This window comes from Haliotis rufescens, unplaced genomic scaffold (genome assembly GCF_023055435.1).
Source record: "Haliotis rufescens isolate VD_foot unplaced genomic scaffold, xgHalRufe1.0.p SCAF_1, whole genome shotgun sequence".
Lineage (NCBI taxonomy): Eukaryota > Metazoa > Mollusca > Gastropoda > Lepetellida > Haliotidae > Haliotis > Haliotis rufescens.
In genome coordinates, this window is record NW_025963779.1 from 47,156,315 (window position 1) to 47,176,432 (window position 20,118).

Below are 20,118 nucleotides of genomic sequence, written 5' to 3' on the forward strand. Positions count from 1 at the left end.
TTTTTGTCAATCTTGCCCTATTAGTATTTCTTGTCTTAACTGTTGAAAATAAACAACATGTATACTGCATACTCGACTTGCGTTTCTTTTGCGTGTGAGTATATATGGAAAACAATGTGGGCGACAGTTTGAATCCTTGTTTTACACCAAGTGTTACATTAAAAGAATCTGTGATAAAATCATTTAGCTTTACGGAACATGTCACATTCTTATATAAACCTTGAATAGTTTTTAACATTTTGCCATGTATACCGACTGAGATCAGTTTGTACCATAGGCACGTTCGATCAACTCTATCAAATGCCTTCTTAATGTCAACAAAACACACATAAGTTGACAGGTTTTACGGTTGTTAAGAACGTTTTACAGAGCGGTCAACACAATTTCTGTCAGACCTAAAGCCATTTTGCTCTTCAACCAATATACAGTTTGCTTCAAACCATTTTTGTAGTCTACAGTTCAATATACATGTATACACTTTACATGGTATGGAAATTAGGGTGATACCACGATATGATAACGGTCTGTGGGTACACTTTTGGTGTGGGCTTTATTAGACCGGCTTGCCACTGAGATGGTGATACTGAGCGTTCAAAACAATCATTAATGATACGGAATAATAAGTCTATACAGTGTCGGTTACGTAAGACTTCTATAGGAATTCCATCTTGCCCAGACGCTTTCCCCGTCTTCATCTGCATAACTGCTGTTTCCACTACCCGTACAGACACTGGACAGTTCAGATCCGATACGTCGAGCTGAATGATCTCAGCTGAACCGTTACGCACACGTCCACTTACGAAATCATGCTGAACTTGGTGGAAGTCCGTGTTCTGGGTACCGTTATAAAGCGTGCAGTAAGAGTTCTTCCAATGGTCTAGTACGGCGTAAGTGTCACTTATCACGGACTCGTCGTGGTCTAACGTTTCCATCAGATAACATCAGTCGATTTCCCGTCATTTGCTAAACCAATGCGGCCAAACTTCTTCCAGAAATCTCTCCCGTTATTCACATTCTGAAGATCAGTCACTTCTTCTTGTTTACACAGTTGATAGCGTCTCTTTGATTTCCGGTTTAGTTTGTCAAAGTTTTTTCTCTCAGTTTGAAAGTCCCCCTTTAGGTTACGTTGCTGATGAGCACAGCCTTTAAACGAAAGACACTGCTTTTTCTTCTTACATACACTGCTCCATAAACACTGCAGTTCCTCGGTCCAATAAGGCTTTCTTCTACAGAAGAGTTTATTGTTGCTGTCACCCTGTTCACTTCTAATTCTCTTTGACTTGATATTCATTTCGTGATGTATGAATTCAGTAAGTTACTGGTATGCAGAGTTGATATCTGGATCAGCTTGTAGGGATTCTTCTATCTTCCGAATTGTTTCTTGGACGGTGACTTCAGTAGTTTCGTCGTTCAGAAAATCTTCAGGTAGGTGTGTAGCGCGATATCTCGGGATACTCTCGGTTGTGATTGCTGTATTTCGAGCAGAGTTGTTACAAGTGCGTGTCACTGGCTGGTTGAAGGTTATGTCTTTTAGGAATGATCTGGTATACTGTCACAGCCAGCTTGGAATGTATTATTGAGTACTTCCGTCATAAGGTGTACATTAAAGTCAACTATATCATGTAACTGTTCATGGGGTACAATGATGTAATCCACCACTGATCTACCTCTGTGTGACACCGACGTGAAATTATCTTTTCCTAGCCTGCCGTTCACAACACCCATATTGCAGTCAATCAGGAAATCCAACAATGAGTAACCTGATGCATTTGTGCTTTCGTCTAAGTGTCTTGCGGTAATATTATCCACACCCTCAATATAGTCTGAATTGCTTCCAATACGTGCATTGAAATCACCAGCAATAATCAGTTTACCAAGGTTCTGGTATTCATGGACATTAAGTAAAAGTGTGTCGAAGAATTCCTCAGCATCACGTGGTCTGCTGGATGCAGACTGAGGCAGGTATGCTACATATACACATGTTTTCTGCTGCAGATTCACCACACAAACGTAACCACAGCATGTCGTCCTGGACCTTATCAAGTACTTCAACCTGATACTTAGATAATAACGTCTTCTCAATTAGCACTCCTACTCCACCCGAACCACGCTTTGCTTTAGGATGCAAATGTGTCCTGTTATGTTCGTACCAAATGTACCCATCTATGTTAATTCTATCATTATTTTTTTAAAAACGTCTCACAAACACATAGAATATCATAATCGTAATTACTAATAGTGTTTTCCCTAAATCTTCATTAAACAGAGACCATCCACCGACGTTCCACAATCCAAGCCTTAACCCCCAGCTACGAGAGTTGGGCGTGGTCTTCTTTTAGATATGAATCCATTTACCATATAGTTATTTACCATATAAACATTGTCCTTCCCCATCTCATTCAGCAAAGTTCTCATATTAATATATTAATATATGTACGAAGTTTCACCGAGTAAAGCCCTTTATTTCAGCAATTTTGACGACCTAATCGAACTGAGGTACTTCCCTTCGCCCAATGCATTCAGATAAAGCATTTCAGTTCAACGATACTTGTGCGAGATAAGCAAGTTATGTAAGGTGTGTTCCAATTGATTTCTCAGCGGGGTACACGGGCAACAAGGAACATATTTCCCTCTCCTCAACCAATTTGAAGGCAGTATTTTCTAATAAGGTGAGAACAGTTTCGTCTTACTTCTATGTCAGATTGTTGACATCTGATTGGTTCATGTGATCTTCATAAAATTCGTTGTGGCAGTATCAGTATCACCCGGGATATATACTCAACAACAAAAGCTCCCGTGACACCAATATTTTAGTGTATGTTTCAAACAAGTCAAGTTTGGTATTCAGTATTGTAGTACATGTACGGAATCAAGACACAAAAAAACGCAACTGCTACAGAAAAGCATGCATTCCATGCAAAAGTTGACTTTTATGCAAGCCCCATGCATTTCACTACCCAAGAATGGGTATAAAAACATATGCGTTAACGGGATTCCATATGCATTGTTTAGCATCGTGCTGACAACAACCACCCAGAAAAACAACAAAATTACGCAATTATTCAACATTACGAAATGCCACGCCTGTCCGAAAATGAGCGTCTGCGAGCCATTGGTATGCTTGAAGCAGGATCGAGTCAACGTGATGTTGCAAGACAATTTAACGTCCACAGAAACACCATTTGGTGTTTATGGCAACGTTGGCAACAGACGAATGCAGTCAGAGACCATCCTAGGAGTGACAGGTCACGCGTTACCAATAATCGACAAGACAACTGGATTGGAACAACACACCTACGAAATCGATTCCAGCCAGCTACAGTGACTGCAAGAAGCATCCCTGGCCTTCGACGAATATCTTCACTAACCATACGTAGCCGCCTCAGATGTGCTGGGATTGTCGCCAGAAGACCCGCAAGACGTCCCATATTGACAGGAAACCACCGTCAAGCATGTCTACAGTGGTGCAGACAGCGTCTATGCTGGACGGCCATGCAGTGGGGACATGTTCTATTCACTGACGAGTCTCGTTTTCACCTCAGCCACAGCGATGGATGGATTCGAGTGTACAGACGTCGAGGTGAACGTTACGTCAATCATTGTGTCATGGAAGATGATCGGTTCGGGGGCGGCAGCGTTATGGTATTGGGTGGGATTACAGCAAGACAGAGAACCCGTTTGATAGTGGTAGAGGGAAATCTCAATGGACAGCGCTACCGCGACGAGATCATCGGCCCTGTTGTTCTACCGTTTTTGCGTCGTCATGGCCCAGGCATTACCTTTCAACATGACAACGACCGGCCTCATATTGCTCGACTTGTTCAGGATTCTCTTCAACAAAACGTGAATGTCATCCCCTGGCCGGCTTGCGGCCCTGATCTCTCACCAATCGAGCACATGTGGGATGAGATTGATCGGCGCCTTCGACGACACCACATGTTCCACAGACACTCCAGGAACTTCGAAACATGTTCCAGCAGATATGGACAGATTTCCCACAGGACTTTGTGCGACGCCTGGTCCATTCCATGAGACGAAGATGCGTTGCTTGCATCCCAACCAGAGGTGGACACACACGCTATTGATTTGTAAATTGACATTTTGGCATGTTCATGTTTTACATGAAATCGCGCATTTTCTGAAGTCAGTATGGCAAATGAAACCATTCGAACACTTACAGGAGTCTTTTATCTGTTGCAAACCGAAATTGTTTCAGATTTGGTAAAACAAGTGCAAAAGTGAGCGTGGCTCACTAATACCACCGACCCGTCTAGTGTGTCAGTAGTTACAAATTAAATAGCTAGGATAGGTTAACTTAGGGTTTGAAAAATTCATAAAAAAATGGAAAATTAATAAAAACTTGTTTTTCTTTTGACTGCACCCCTCCATTTGACACAGAATATATGTACTAAGTTTGAGATGAATCCACTGAATAGTTTAAGAGAAATCGCGCGGACAAAGTTTTCGGACGGACGTTAAGGTTTGAAAAATTCATAAAAAATGGAAAATTAATAAAAACAAAATTTTCTTTTGACTGCACCCCTCCATATAACACAGATTATATGTACTAAGTTTGAGATGAATCCACTAAATAGTTTAAGAGAAATCGCGCGGACAAAGTTTTCGGAAGGACGGACGGAATCTTGGTATAACTATATACCCCCGACATTTTGTCGGGGGTATAAAAATATAACTTTGCATTAAATCTTATTCAATGTCACAGGAACTTTTGTTGTTCAGTATAGTATAAGTTGTAGCAGGATCACGAGGAGTTAATGTGGTTTTATGGTTCCTGCTACAGCGTATTTATCTTACCGACATGTTTTAATATGACACTGTAATATAATTCAAAACTGTCAGAAAACAGCTGTTCGATTGAGCTAAAGTTAGCTTGCGATATGTCACGTGACTTCCATTGAAAGGCGTGCGGCTTTTTGCTTTTTTGCTCTCAGAAATCCACGTGCAGGCTGACTTGCTCATGGCGGGGAATAAGGGATTCATTCTCCCGCTGAGAAATGTATTCCCCACCAATGCGGGGGACACTATAAGTTGTAGTAGGACTTGGGCCTTTATGCTGACTGACTGATAGAGGAGATTTAATGTGCGCTTTCCGACTGTAGCGTATTTCGCACACGGGCCTGGCCGGACCATTTAGTGTATTCCGAAAAGGGTGAAAGTGGTGTGTACAACCCAAGAGGGGGCTTTTAGGGGTTGCTTATATTGAATTTTTGGAATTTTTAAATTTGGAATAAATGCCGAGGTGGGTGGAGGAGGGAACTAAGGGAGCCGGGTGAGGTGGGTGTTTGTATGTTAATTGGATTTTGATTGGTAGATTAATGAGTTTTAAGATGCGCTTAATTAGATCTGTTTTGATTAGGAATACGTCTAGGGCTTTGAAGGTTTCTAGTTTATTTTGAGGGTTTAGTATTTCATCTAGAGTAGGAACCTTATTTAGATTGAGGGTAGTTTGTAGTGTGGTTCTGTGTGTTTGGTAGTGGGTGCAGTGGATGAGTGCGTGTTCTGTGGTTTCGGGTTGTTTGCAGTGGGGGCAGTTGCCTGTGGTGTGTCTTTTAAGTTTTTTTAGGTGGTTATTTAGGTTCGTGTGTCCTGTTTGGAGTTTTGTAATTAATCTGTCAATTTTTTTAGAGGGGTGTAGGATTTTAGGTTTGGCTAGTGGTTTTCTTAGCAGTTTTTGATTTGGCTATTTGAGTTTTGATATTGATTATGCCATTTTATGGTTATTTTTTGTTTGTTTACACTTTTAATTTCTGATTTTGAGGTGGGTAGGTTAAGGCTTATGTCTGGCATTTTGGGAGATAATTTAGCTGCTTTATCGGCGCTTTCGTTGCCGTCAATTCCTACGTGGGCGGGGATCCACAAGAAGGTTATTTGTTTGCCTGCTTTTGTTAGGTCGTTGGAGCTTTTAAGTATTTGGTTTATTAATTTAGGTCGGTTTTTGGTATTTTTGTTTTGGAGGGCTTGTGGTCCACTAAGGGAGTCGGTGAGAATTAGGATTTTATTGTTGTTTTTAGATTGTTGCTTATGCAGGGCTTCGGCCGTGAATACAGATAGGTTGTTAGGGAGTCGGTAAGATTGTGTGGATTTAACTGGTTGTGAGTGAGTATGGTTTTACGCCGCTTTTAGCAATATTCCAGCAATATCACGGCGGGGGACACCAGAAATGGGCTTCACACATTATACCCATGTCGGGAATCGAACCCGGGTCTTTGGCGTGACGAGCGAACGCCTTAACCACTAGGCTACCCGATCACCCCTTTAACTGGTTGTGTGGTATGGACTCCGAAGCCTGTGTAGTTGGAGATCGGGTCTGAAGATCCGTCAGTGTATATGTGACACCAATTTGGCCAATTTTCGTGTATGTATGCAAGTGTGGTGGTTTTAGCTATGTTTGGGTCGGTTTGTTTATTTATTTGGTTAGCTAGCGTTGTGTCTATTTTGGGTATTTTGAGTTTAGGGGTGAAGATATTTGATTTTTTGCAGTTTTGTTTAAGATTTTGAGCTTGGTGTTCATTGGGGTAGTTAGTTATTCTTTGGGATTTGGGGGTGAGTAAGGGGTGTTTGCGAACTAGAGCTTGGTTTCTTGGGCTAATGTTTTGGTTAATTAAGTTTTGGATGAGAGGGTTTGTTTGGGACGCGGCCCAGAAATTAAGGCTTAGATGTTCCCTGCGTAGATTTAGTGGTATTTCCCCTGTAAGGGCCTGAAGTGAGATGTAGGATGTGCCATGTTGGGTGCGTGTAATTAGTTTAAGGGCTTGGTATTGTATTGAGTCAAGTATTTTAGTTAGAGAGTTGTTTAGGGTATTGTATATGGCGCAGGCGTAGTCTAGTTTTGATCTAATTAGTGCTGTATAGAGTGAGAGGAGGGTATCTTTGGAGGATCCCCAGTTAGAGCCGGTGAGACATCTTAGTGTCTTAGTTTAAGGTCTTTGCTGCATCTAGTGTTTAGGTTTTGGACGTGAGCCTCCCAGGTGAGGTGTTGATTGAAAATGAGTCCTAAGAATTTGGTTTGTTTTTGGAATTTGATTGTTTGGTTGTTTAGCTGGAGGATTGGGTAGGCAGGTTTCATGTTTTTATGTTTGAATACTACTCCTGTTGTTTTATCTGAGTTAAGGGAGAAGCCCCATTTGTCTGCCCATTGTTGTATTTTATTTAGAGATTTTTGGATTAAGTTTTCTGCCATTTTAATGCTTTTAGTGCGGGTCCTTTATGCGAACAGCGTAAGGTTTTATACCACTCGCCGAACAAGGGACGCAAGTAGTATATAGTGCACTTATGCCCGTTTTTTAATTGCAGCCCTCTCATTGGCTGATTTCTGCCCGTCATATATTGCAGCACTCTCATTGGCTGATTTCTACCCGCAGGGTCCCCTCCCCCCAACCCAAAGTAATGACGTCATATATTTCTGCCCTCTCATTGGCTGATTTCTACCCGCAGGGTCCCCTCCCCCACCTCGGAGTAACGATGACGTATATTTTACCCTGTCCTGTGATTGGATGATTTCTGCCCGCAAAATAATTAAACCTATTGAATGCTTTTCTAGACTTAGTGTATACAATAATAATAATAAAAAAGAAGTTCTAGATTACAAAGTGAAATTCTCCAGCTGAAAAAAGAAATAGAGAAAGGATATCTATATTGAAAGCGTCTCAGCAAAATGTTAAAAGTTTTCTTTTGTGAGAGTTGGTGGTTCCATAAGGAACCTGTGCGTACGCTGTACACGTGGATGTTGACGACGTCTTAGATCGTCGTGAATGGTGAGCCAAATACGGTCTTCAGGTAGGCGCAGTTAGGGGAATGTCTTCTATGTTCTTGTAATATTTTGTCTTTATATTTCCATTTGTACAGTTTAATACCGCACATATATCACTGAACGCAATCGTTCATTCCCGTGCAGAATAACCCGCACCTGGCCAGCTCGAGAGGAGTCTGCTTAATTTGAATAAGAAATTTGTAGTAGGTATCTAAACGATTTTTAAAATACCTGTAGGAAGGATGATCGGGAATATCCATAATATCCGATCCCACTGTCAACGAACTCCGACAGCTATCCGCATCCAAACATTTACATCCGTAGTCGATACTAGCGTTTGCAATCCGCACTTAAATCTGGAGAATCCATTTTCACGTCCGATATCTCCAACAGCTCGAGCCGCAAATGATAAATCCGCGATGACAGTCAAAATCACGTGACCAGTCGGATAACCAATGAACGTCCAACACCGGACAATCAGGTGACAGTTCCGGGTCAATGACCCGCACTCAAACCCGGTAACTTATATTTATATAACACCGGTTTGCGAAATTAAATAGTATACACGAAACCGGCGAACGACTAACTATTTCAACAGTTGAGAAAGCATGGAACAGCCTTTTGACGAACCTCCCATGGGAGCTACCGCCAACTGCGGATTGTTGGGTAGAAATTTGACCATTAAAGGAAAGAAACGTATTATGATTATAGGTACATCTATCTTGATGTGTCTTCTAACCGGTTCTTCGGTAGCCGAATGGATCACTAGGACAACTAATAATTCTCCGATCGAATCCTCTGACGCTATTTTCCAGACATTAAAATATCTACCCAGATCTGAGACTATAAAAAGTCTGAATACCCATGGCGAAAAGTGTTCGCCTAATCAGTTCAAATTGTCGGCAGTGACCAGACTAAACGTATGTCGAGTTGAAAACCGTACAGTTTTGGACGTGAGAATGTTTCTGGACGGTAAGGCGACCATTAAAGGAATAGCTATGAAGGAATATGGAAGAATGGAGAACGATGCTACAATTGCTACCTTTGATAAAGACTGAACTCGGATTGTTTAACGCTACTGGAAAGCGTAGACCTTCCATAATAGGCGAGACTACGTATAATATGTCGTGAATAGATACTGTTTTTATACTTAAGCTTTCCGAATGTCGTATTTAAGCACGTTTATGTATACTACTCAAAAGAAGTTAAAGAACACCCAAATAAGTTATCAAAATCACTCAAAAAATAAATCGTGGCTACAGGAACAACACTGATTGGGAAAGATAAGTATTTAATCATGACATTTCATTGACGAAAGAAACGCTGGCATACACTGACCAGAGCAAAACAATATGAACTGCATGTACCCTATAAATCAAAAGTCACACACAACAGTTCAGGATAATCCTGTTCCTTCAATATCGGGTATACCCACCCCTGGAAGCAATACAGTCCTGACATCTTCTGCGCATAGATCAGACAAGCTGCTGCAGTGTTGTCTGTGGAATTGCTTGCCATTCCTCATGAAGAATCCTAACAGTTGCTGGAGATTAACAGGAGGTGGATGGTTAGCTTGAACAGCTCTTCCCAAGGCATCCCAAAGATGTTCAATGGGCGCCAGATCTGGCGAATAAGCAGGCCATTGCATAACGGTAATCTGCCTTTGTCTGTGATAGTCAGTGATAATCCGAGTGCGATGGGGTCTTGCATTGTCGTCCTGAAGGACAGCACCTTGACCAATCTGACGAAGTGTGGGCAATACCAGGGGTTCAAGAATCTCATCACGGTACCTGGCAGCATTCAGATTCCCGACAATATGGTACAGAGGAGTCCTGTGATTCCAACTGAATCCTCCCGATACCATCACTGATCCCCCACCAAAAGTGACACGTTCACGTACTGTGGCATCAGTGAATCTCTCTCCAGTACGACGCCACACCCGTATTCTTCCATCATTGAGCTGCAAACAGAATCGCGACTCGTCTGTAAACAGTACACGAGACCATTGCTGTCTGTTCCAACGCACATGTTGTCGACACCAAGCCAGACGTGCTGTTCTGTGAACTGGACGTAAAGGTGGTCTCACTGCTTGTCGTCGACTTCTCAAGTTCGCAGCTCGTAAACGGTTTCGCACCGTCTGATCACTAACGACAGTGTTATTGACAGCCCTTAACTGTAACCTGAGGTTGTTTGCTGTTGATGTACGCTGCCTGAGTGCTTGGAGAACCAGGTATCGGCCATCACGTTGTGAGGTACACCTTGGCCGTCCAGATCGGTGTCGCTCTTGCACTCTGCCAGTGGCAGCAAAACGATGCCAAAGGGTGTGAATGACAGAGGGGGACACCTGCAATCTTCTGCCCACCTCGCGTAAAGAAAGGCCATCATCGTCATCGGCTTCTTGAAGGGAAAGCATGCACGTGCACCATGAACATCACCACTTTCATATGCTGAGCATGAAATTTGTGTTGGTTGTTGCTAAGGACAGGTGCAGCGTTGTGTTTAGGCGACAATATTCCTGTGTTTTGCTCATGTTTTCAATTCATTTGCATGACTACAAGAAGTGTTTCCAGAAAGTGTCAGGAGGACCAGCAATACCCCAGACGTGGTGCAACATGTTGCCAAACATTAGATGATAGTAATGTTATAACACATAATGCCATGACCAATTTGCTAAATCGTGAATTATATACTGAACCAAATTAAAAACTTCACAATCCTAAAATTTTAACATTTTGACCAGTTATCATTGTGGGCCCTTATTGTGTATTTAAACAGTAATGGCCACGTATTGTCTTCAGATAACACCCGTTTTTGTGCAGGTGAATCGATCAAAATCATGTGCACAGTACTATAGTGGCAAAAGTGGTTTTTCGCGTGCAGCTGGTCACGTGGCCATAATACCGCACGTGTTTTCAGCCATACTTGTTAGCAGTCATTAACAAAAAAAGAAAAACACAAAAAACAAAAGTCTTTACGGCCATTTGTCATGCAACGCCTTTCAAATGTGCAACGTGAACGTGCCATCGGCATGTTGCAGATGGGAACGTCCGTAGCTGAAGTCGCAACGACGATGGGTTGTAGTCGACGGACTGTTTATGATTTACAGACGCGTCTACAGCAAACGGGTACCACCGCTGATCGCCCTCGGCCAGGTCGACCACGTGTGACGTCACATGCAGAGGATCGTCAGATTGTCTTACGTCACCTCCGTAACCGATTTTTGACGGCTACATCAACCAGAAATGAACTGTTTAGGGGTAGACTGAGTGCGCAAACTGTTTGAAACCCTCTGAGAACGGCTCACCTTCAAGCATGACGGCCATACTGCGGGCCGATTCTGACTCAATTACACAGACGTAAACGTCAATTGTGGGCACAGCGACACTTACGATGGACTCAGAGGAATTGGAATCAAGTCGTCTTCAGTGATGAATCCCGATTTAATCTTCGATTTGCTGATGGTAGGGCGAGGGTGTGGAGGCGCCGTCATGAACGTTACGCCCAGTGTTGTGTATAGGAAGTTGACAGATTTCGAGGCGGAAGTGTCATGGTGTGGGGTGCTTTCTGCGGCAATGCACGTTCCAGGCTTCTTGTCATCCGTGGCAACCTCAACGCTGCTGCTTACGGCGACCAGGTACTGGCACCAGAACTTCTGCCTTTTATTGCAGCACATGGACCCGGTTTGATCTTCCAACACGACAATGCCAGACCCCACACAGCAATTTTGACAAGGAATTTCCTTCAGAATGCGGGAGTCAACGTCATGGACTGGCCGTCAAGGTCTCCCGACCTCAACCCCATCGAACACGTCTGGGATGCTCTTGGCAGAAGTCTGCGCACTCTCCAGAACCAACCACAGAAGTTGCAAGATCTTGGCACCATTTTTGCAGCAGCAATGGCGTCGTCTTCCCAATCATGTGTTCACAAGCATCACAAGGTCCATGCCGAGGCGTTGTCTGGCAGTTGTCAACGAACATGGTGGCCATACATGCTACTGAACTTGTGTGCCATCAGATTCTCGTGCTTGGGACTTATGATTTAAACTGTTGATGTCATTACCGAATACAGTAGGTGCTTGGAACAAATTATGGTTACCACCGTTAATTAAAATCCTTCTTAGGACATTATAATGATTACAAATTACCTTCTCTGATACATTTGTCCGTTGTATATCATATGGGATTACTTTTTAACATGTGAAGTTTTTAATTTGACTCAGTATATATCTGGTGTTCTTTAACTTCTTTTGAGTAGTATATTAAGAAATATGTTACCGTTTTCATTACCTTCGATAGCCGCGAACAATTTGAAACTGACACTTCTTAACAATAGTTATGACACCGTGCGTGAGCGACATTGGCGCTGACCGCACCAGAGACTGTTGACGAGAGCTATTCACACCCGATTATATCGAATGTACGAACATGTCATACTTATTATCAACTGTTTAACCTAAAGCTGTACGTGGCTTTAATATCCGAATAAACAACAAAATAGTAGCATGTACGTATTCCAATACCAAGAGTGTACGATATCATCGTTTATAGTACAATCATCGGTGAAACTGTTTGAAATGCGACTCATAGAGTTGTGTCGACACCGATAATATAGAAAATACAGACAATAGTAATCGCAAACAACGCTATCGTAACATTGAAGCTTTCTACTAGAATATTTGTACACGCGTACAAAAAGCACGAAAGCGTCTATATCCGAGGTGTACACCATCTTTACGTCATCATAACGTTACGGTGCGCGTCCACTTCAATGCAATTTTTCATTTCGAATCATGGTCAAAGAGTGAGCTAGCGGTTGTGAGAAGTACAGTTCGATTCCTACTTTGCCCGATTGTTTAGGGTAGTGATGTACATTCCATTATTAGGACACAAAAAGGTGAAAGATGATGGCATGACCAAATGGAACATATGATCACTGAAACATAGCACATTGGAGATTGAAATATAGTATCAGAGCCTGTTAAATGAATAACACCATGATACATGAGTACCTGGACAAAATAACATTCAATGTGGCTGCAATGTCGTCACCTCATATAATCACAGTTTACCAGATTCAACCTAATTGAGGCTAGATGTGCCAATTGTATTGGTGCCATTAAACTGACTCATGTAACTGAGCTCCAGATAACTTTTTGAGCAATTCAGTTTTTACTCAGGGTTTCTATTTTAATTGGGTTATTACATATTTCATTGGGTAACCAATATTTTTTCACTCATCTATTCATCACTCTCTTGGGTCTTTCCCAAAATTAGTGAACATTTTAAGATTTAAAAAAAATTGAAATAATGTTCTTAATTCATAGGTTTGACTCAGAAGTAAATTAGCATGTAATTGTGTTTTAGAAATTAGCTCCTTTGTATGCATGCTGAAAAAAGCTTCATTGGGCATTTACGCGAGCTGTTTTAATAATCTGAGTTTTTCATTTAATGCATGCGTTTCTGTACACAAGTTAATGGAAAGTAATTGGGTTTAGGTCTGTTCCAAGAACGAACACTACCCCCCCTTTTTCAGTCAAAGTTGTTGCCATGGAAACTAAAAAGATACATTTTACAAAAATCCAAAACTATCAACAGGCACCAGGTCACCACTAGGCCTATCCATGTACCATGATTGGTGAAGAAAATAGTAAACGTTTTTTCAAAATCTTACACAGAAGGATGAATGCAAGGACTGACCATGTCCATTTTAATACCCCCGCAAAACATGTTGTGGGGGATAATAATTGGTAATGAAACGGGTCAAAAGAACACATTCATCATGGCTGCAGCAGCACATGAAGACAAAATGTTGCAGTTCCAAATATAAGAATAACTTGCAAAATATGACCCTGTTTTGGGGTTTACCAAATATTTACTGTATATCAAATTTCATAATGTAAATGCAGAAGTGGCTCTCTAAAGGGTGAAAAGAATGTATTCAATATGGTTGCCATGTCTAGACAGCTTGAAGTTGTATTGGCATCATGTTAGTGGGATCAAAAACACAAAATCTCAGCCTATTAAAAATATGATTTTCAGAGAAGATATTGAAAACACAAACAATCTTCATAACGAGGTATGCGAAAGTTAAAGGCCATAGAAGGCACAGGTAATACAGTCATCCAAGAAGCCACCTCAATTTGCTGGGCAGAGTTGCATCCCTGTCTGTCTCACAGTCCTTGAACCATATTATTTTCTTTCCGCCCAGCCCATCTCACTGGGTCTACTTTTAAAATAAATGAAGTTATTTGTTTCTATTAATATTTAACATTTTCAGAGACTAAGCTGCATCTCTTTCATATGCCAGAAATCTATGACAATGGGTTCAAATCCCATAATTGCCATGATTATTTTCCTTGGTTTGTCAGCAACATTTCCACGCTGGTGGGTTTCACCAAGTGGTAAATATCTAAGATGTTCCTCCCAGATCAAGCAAAAAATACACCAATGTAAACCCCATAACCCGTATGAAGTTTCATAATGCCACATCTGAATTGGCTTTGTAATACGCAAAAGTGATATTTTGTAAATGTTTTAGAATATCATTGCTGAGATTTCAGTTTCATAGGCCTTGTAGATTCAGAGGAGGTTTCGAAAGTTAGCAATGGACAGATGACAGATAATGCACCATGACATAAGCTCATAAGCCTATACTCAAGCCATTCCCAGCTCAAGCAGCCTATACTCATGCCATTCTCAGCTCAAGCAGCCTATGCTCATGCCATTCCCAGCTCAAGCAGCCTATACTCATGCCATTCTCAGCTCAAGCAGCCTATGCTCATGCCATTCCCAGCTCAAGCAACCTATACTCATGCCATTCCCAGCTCAAGCAGCCTATACTCATGCCATTCCCAGCTCCCAGCAGCCTATGCTCAACCATTCCCAGCTCAAGCAGCCTATACTCATGCCATTCCCAGCTCAAGCAGCCTATACTCATGCCATTCCCAGCTCAAGCAGCCTATACTCATGATATTCCCAGCTCAAGCAGCCTATACTCATGCCATTCCCAGCTCAAGCAGCCTATACTCATGCCATTCCCAGCTCAAGCAGCCTATACTCATGCCATTCCCAGCTCAAGCAGCCTATGCTCATGCCATTCCCAGCTCAAGCAGCCTATACTCATGCCATTCCCAGCTCAAGCAGCCTATACTCATGCCATTCCCAGCTCAAGCAGCCTATATACTCATGCCATTCCCAGCTCAAGCAGCCTATACACATGCCATTCCCAGCTCAAGCAGTCTATACTCATGCCATTCCCAGCTCAAGCAGCCTATGCTCATGATATTCCCAGCTCAAGCAGCCTATACTCATGCCATTCCCAGCTCAAGCAGCCTATACTCATGACATTCCCAGCTCAAGCAGCCTATACTCATGCCATTCCCAGCTCAAGCAGCCTATACGCATACCATTCCCAGCTCAAGCAGCCTATACTCATGCCATTCCCAGCTCAAGCAGCCTATATACTCATGCCATTCCCAGCTCAAGCAGCCTATACGCATGCCATTCCCAGCTCAAGCAGTCTATACTCATGCCATTCCCAGCTCAAGCAGCCTATACTCATGCCATTCCCAGCTCAAGCAGCCTATACTCATGCCATTCCCAGCTCAAGCAGCCTATACTCATGCCATTCCCAGCTCAAGCAGCCTATACTCATGCCATTCCCAGCTCAAGCAGCCTATACTCATGACATTCCCAGCTCAAGCAGCCTATACTCATGCCATTCCCAGCTCAAGCAGCCTATACTCATGCCATTCCCAGCTCAAGCAGCCTATATACTCATGCCATTCCCAGCTCAAGCAGCCTATACTCATGCCATTCCCAGCTCAAGCAGCCTATGCTCATGCCATTCCCAGCTCAAGCAGCCTATACGCATGCCATTCCCAGCTCAAGCAGCCTATACTCATGCCATTCCCAGCTCAAGCAGCCTATACTCATGACATTCCCAGCTCAAGCAGCCTATACTCATGACATGATCATGATCACGATCATGCATAGTGACTTACATACATTAATCTAATATTCCGCAATGCACGCATGCACTCGTAATCAGGCGAATCGGAACTACAACATGAACCGGTTTCGGGTTGTGGAATATGGACTCGTCCGCCGTTTAGGGTACCAGGTACGTTTCTGTATTTTGATTTTGGCTAGGGTACATTTCAGTAAACAGAAACGTACTTTTCTGTAGTATGTGGGCTGACCACGACCCCTTCAGCCTTAGTAACGGTTTCCAGACGCCATGCTAAAATAACTGGGCTTTTGGTGCTCCCCCCTAGACTACCATCTATTCTCTGAAATGAACATATTTTACAGAAAAAAAAACAGTTGTTAAATTAAAGTTATAGAATATAATAAAAAGGAGCCCAGAGACTTTTCTTCATTTTCAGATCTAGACTTGGCAAACATTATAGACTTACATGTGCTGTATTGGATATATTTGTTTCAGGGTCTGTATGACAGACTGGGCTTGTCCCCTACTCAACGGCTTGAATTAAATACTTCCATAAGTAAATGAAATGTTTAATTTCTAAAGTAGATACAAAATACAATGTATTCGCTGAAATGTGGATTGATGTCACTGATGAGATTGTCGCACGCCATGATGAAACCTATTTTCGAATACTTTTTCGATCTAAAGTCCCATTTTCGACGTTTATGCATGACTTTGATATTCATTTTCAAAGTTTAATCACATTAAACCATACAAATGCCAGCGGGGTAATTTGTTCTGCTCATTTTGAGATTTATCGCCCTATTTTTCAAATAATGATCCTGTCGCGTACGGCTTATTAGAAGCATCAAATAAACGGATTGGTGTCTATAATGCATGTGTTCCGCTGTGACTGTTGGCAGATAGAGAGCTTCGCGAACGAGCTATCGCTGTGAAGAGCTTGGAGCTTACTGACCTAAGGGAAGTAACTCTTATTCCCAACCACAACTTCCTGTCGTCTGCGTTCGATGGAACTTACACACCCCTGCCTAACATGTTCCAGTTTGTTAATGAAAATCAGAACAACTTCAATTTGTCATCTGGAGACGGTGAAATTACAAATGGGTTGTCAGTTTCGGATGCAGAGGGGAATCAAACAGACAATAATTCAACAAGAAAGCGAAAGGTAGATGAAGAAGGATTTGTCCATCCGACAACACCAGACATCCCCAAATCGTCCATACGCTATGGGCTCCCCTCAAAGCCTTTTGGATTTGAAAAGCTTATAAACCATGATCAGGATATACTTGCAGAAGATGCAGTTCGACAGAATCCCGATTTTGATGAAACCAATGAAGAAAGTAATAATACGAGACGCGAAGAAAGTGAACCGGTGATTTCATCCAAGGACGCAAAAGTAACAGAAAACGCTTGTGTGGAGATATACTCGGATTCAGATTCTGAGAGAATGGGTGACAAATCGACAAAGCATGATAAAGTTTCAAAACTTATAATAGAGTTGTCTGCAGAAGTTCGAATGGCTACAATGCAATTTGCCGAAACGTTTGAGGACAGCGAAAACTATGAGACATTTTGTGTATCTCAGCTTGATCAACTAATTTCAGAGGCAGTCAGTTTGGAGGAAACACTGAAAAATCAGAAAGAAGCTCTTCGTCAAAGACTTGGTTTCATATCGAGAACACTACAAGAAATATAGTTGTTTTGTACAGGCTTTGTCAATTTTCGAAACTGTAAAAAAACTGTTCAATCTTTAGATCAGTTTGTGTAAGATGATTATATTTCATTATTCGCGTGTAAGCTACTAATCACTAACAGTGACAAAGTTTCTTTCGCGATCTTGTTTTAAAGTTTGACATGATATTGTTCTATTTAAATTAAAGCTAACTTGTGCCTAATCATTGTGCTGTCTTTATTTTTTTTTCATTTCTGCAGTCAAGTCATTATGGGGCAGTCATGATAGTTAAATAACAATGTAAGACAAGAATCAGCTGAGAGACATAAGCTGGTATATTTGAACAGTCATATAGCTTACATGATGTTAATCCCTATATCTTGCAATAACACAAACTGTTAATCCCATCACTGTATTAGTTTGTTGTTGCTCTTGATGTTAGACTGAGGTATGTGATTGTTCATGAAGGATGTTTTATAAAGTTTGTCATTAGTCTATTGTGTTTTCTCAAAAGTTGAACGTTTAATCCCATGGCAATGATGCAAGCAGTCTGGGTTCTAGGAAGATACCAATTTACGAGGATAGGTCATGTGAAAATAAATGCTTTTAATTCATCATTTTTCGAGGACACAGACTGATAAGGTTTTGGAAAGCAAGACGGCTTCCCCCTCAAAAACACCACTGTATTTCCTTTTTGATCCCTTTTTTCAAAGTTCACTTTCGATGAAGTAAAGCACTCTATTTGGAGGGGAGAGATTAGTATTTAGATGTAAACAATGTTTTGTGATCTGTAGCCAATCGAAGGTGTAGACTGCACTGTAAACACTACTGCGCACGTTTGCAGGCTTTCCGTACAGGTCGATAGATAGCCAGTAGTGGCATTAAGGAAGACTGATATTTAACGAGGATGAGGTGACAGGGCAGACTGTTTCGTTGTACCCCGACAGCGTGGGGCGATTTTCATACTAATAGCCACTGGTTTGTCTGACAGGCCTGTTTTTAACTGGCTGTTACAGGAATGTTGCTGACTGGCATCACATCTTACACAGTCCCTTCAAGATATTGCATGTTTTTCATCTGTTTTTTTGTTGTTTTACGCCGCACACATCAATATTCCAGCTCCATGACAACAGTCTGTAAAGAATCGAGTCTGAACCAGACAATCAAGTGATTGACATCATGAGCATTCCATCTATGCATTGAGATACAATGACATGCATCAACCATGTCAGCGAGCCTGACCATCCGATCCCGTCAGTCATCTCTTACGACAAGCATGGGTTGCTGAAGACCAATTCCAATCCGGAACCTTCACGGGGCGTTTTTCATCTGTTTCATTTTTGACGAGTCTACACATTTAGATAAACATATGTCATGAAATGTTGAGCTTTGATTTAGAAAATATCCTAAAACATGAAAACTATTTCCATGTGACGTCTTTATCCTCCACATCATGTCATCCTTGGAGATAAGGTCACTTTGGTGTGTAAATGTAAATTGTGATGCAATTCACCGTCTCATTTGTAGTAGCATATCTACATAATTATGCAAAGCAGTATGTAAAACGCACCGAAAGGTTTGCATTATGCTAAGTTGTTCTTATTTCAGAATAAGTGATTTAGGCACTTCAGGGGTAGAAACCAACAATTTTAGTCCACTAGTCCTTATAATGATAACATAGCAAAACCCTTAAAAATGGCAAATTTCTACTAGTCCTTAGGATACCTTAACTATTGGGCAGTTTGGCAAGGACTACAGGACTAGTGCCAATTTCTAACGCTGCACTTTAATGTAATAATGTGTTCAAATGTACAATCAATCTGGACAGATGTTTCAAAGTGGAAACCCCCCTCCCAATCAGTCAGACAGGCCATTTGTCATACACCTTGTTATTGCCAATCATCATACAGTTGAGTAGGGGGGTAATTAGAGCACTCTTAAGCTGTAATGGTGTGACCCAACATTCTGAGTTAAGGTCTTTGTTAAAACAACAATGTTAAATTCATAAAGGGTGAGTTGTTGTGAGCTGGTTATCTTGTGAGAAGAGGGTATTAAAATGATCGAAGTCACTGTAAGTTCTTTTACTAACAAATAATTAATATGTTGTTTTAATAATTACTTTGCCCTTTGAGGTTATGAATGTAATTCATGTAATTCTATGAAAGGAGACTAGAGATGTTTGAGATGAGAAACTATTGATGAGTTGTATTTTGTGATCACACACATATGTATAAATACTGTATCAATTGCTTTTACATCATTCACAATCATAGCTCTGCGACTTGTAGAATATGTTACGTCAGCCTGCAGTACCCGGCAGGTTCTCTTTGAAGGATACTTGTTCAACAAGAATGCAACAAGACAGACAGCATAACACTGGCGTTGTGTAATTAAATCTTGCTCCGGCAAGTGCACTACTGTTGGTGATTTTGTGAGGAATGTGTCAGAGCACAACCCCCCCCCCCCCCGGCAGAATTCAAACCGAGTTCGTTTTGTCAGCAACATGAGGAAGAGGGCAAGAGAGGAAACAACCCCGATACAGCAGCTCCACAACCAACAGATTGCCGACGAAGATGATGACCAAGCCCAAGCCCTCCCTGCCTTCCCCAGCATGAGCAGTGCCCTTTACCGCCACAGAAGGAAGACCATACCTGTCCTGCCCCAAACCAGAGCCCAAGTGGACCTAGATGATGCCTGGAGACATACACAAGCCATATGGAGGAAG

At 41.8% G+C, this 20,118-nt stretch overlaps 1 protein-coding gene across 1 annotated transcript; it reads left to right on the forward strand.

The window, feature by feature from the left end:
* Window positions 1-15,838: 15,838 nt before the first annotated feature.
* On the forward strand, window positions 15,839-17,616 carry LOC124136461. The gene is made up of 3 exons (XM_046502376.2): window positions 15,839-15,892; window positions 16,217-16,277; window positions 16,624-17,616. Exons 1-3 carry the CDS (start codon window positions 15,839-15,841, stop codon window positions 17,415-17,417), a joined length of 909 nt encoding a protein of 302 aa, XP_046358332.2. The 3' UTR covers window positions 17,418-17,616.
* The last annotated feature ends 2,502 nt before the right edge of the window (window positions 17,617-20,118 follow it).

Excerpts from the sequence above, each read along its gene's own strand:
- LOC124136461 (XM_046502376.2), top strand. The coding sequence starts at position 15,839 with ATGAACCGGTTTCGGGTTGTGGAATATGGACTCGTCCGCCGTTTAGGG. Across the intron at positions 15,893-16,216 it reads TCCGCCGTTTAGGGTACCAG|GGTCTGTATGACAGACTGGG; the intron begins GTACGTTTCTGT and ends TATTTGTTTCAG. Across the intron at positions 16,278-16,623 it reads TGAATTAAATACTTCCATAA|ATAGAGAGCTTCGCGAACGA; the intron begins GTAAATGAAATG and ends GACTGTTGGCAG.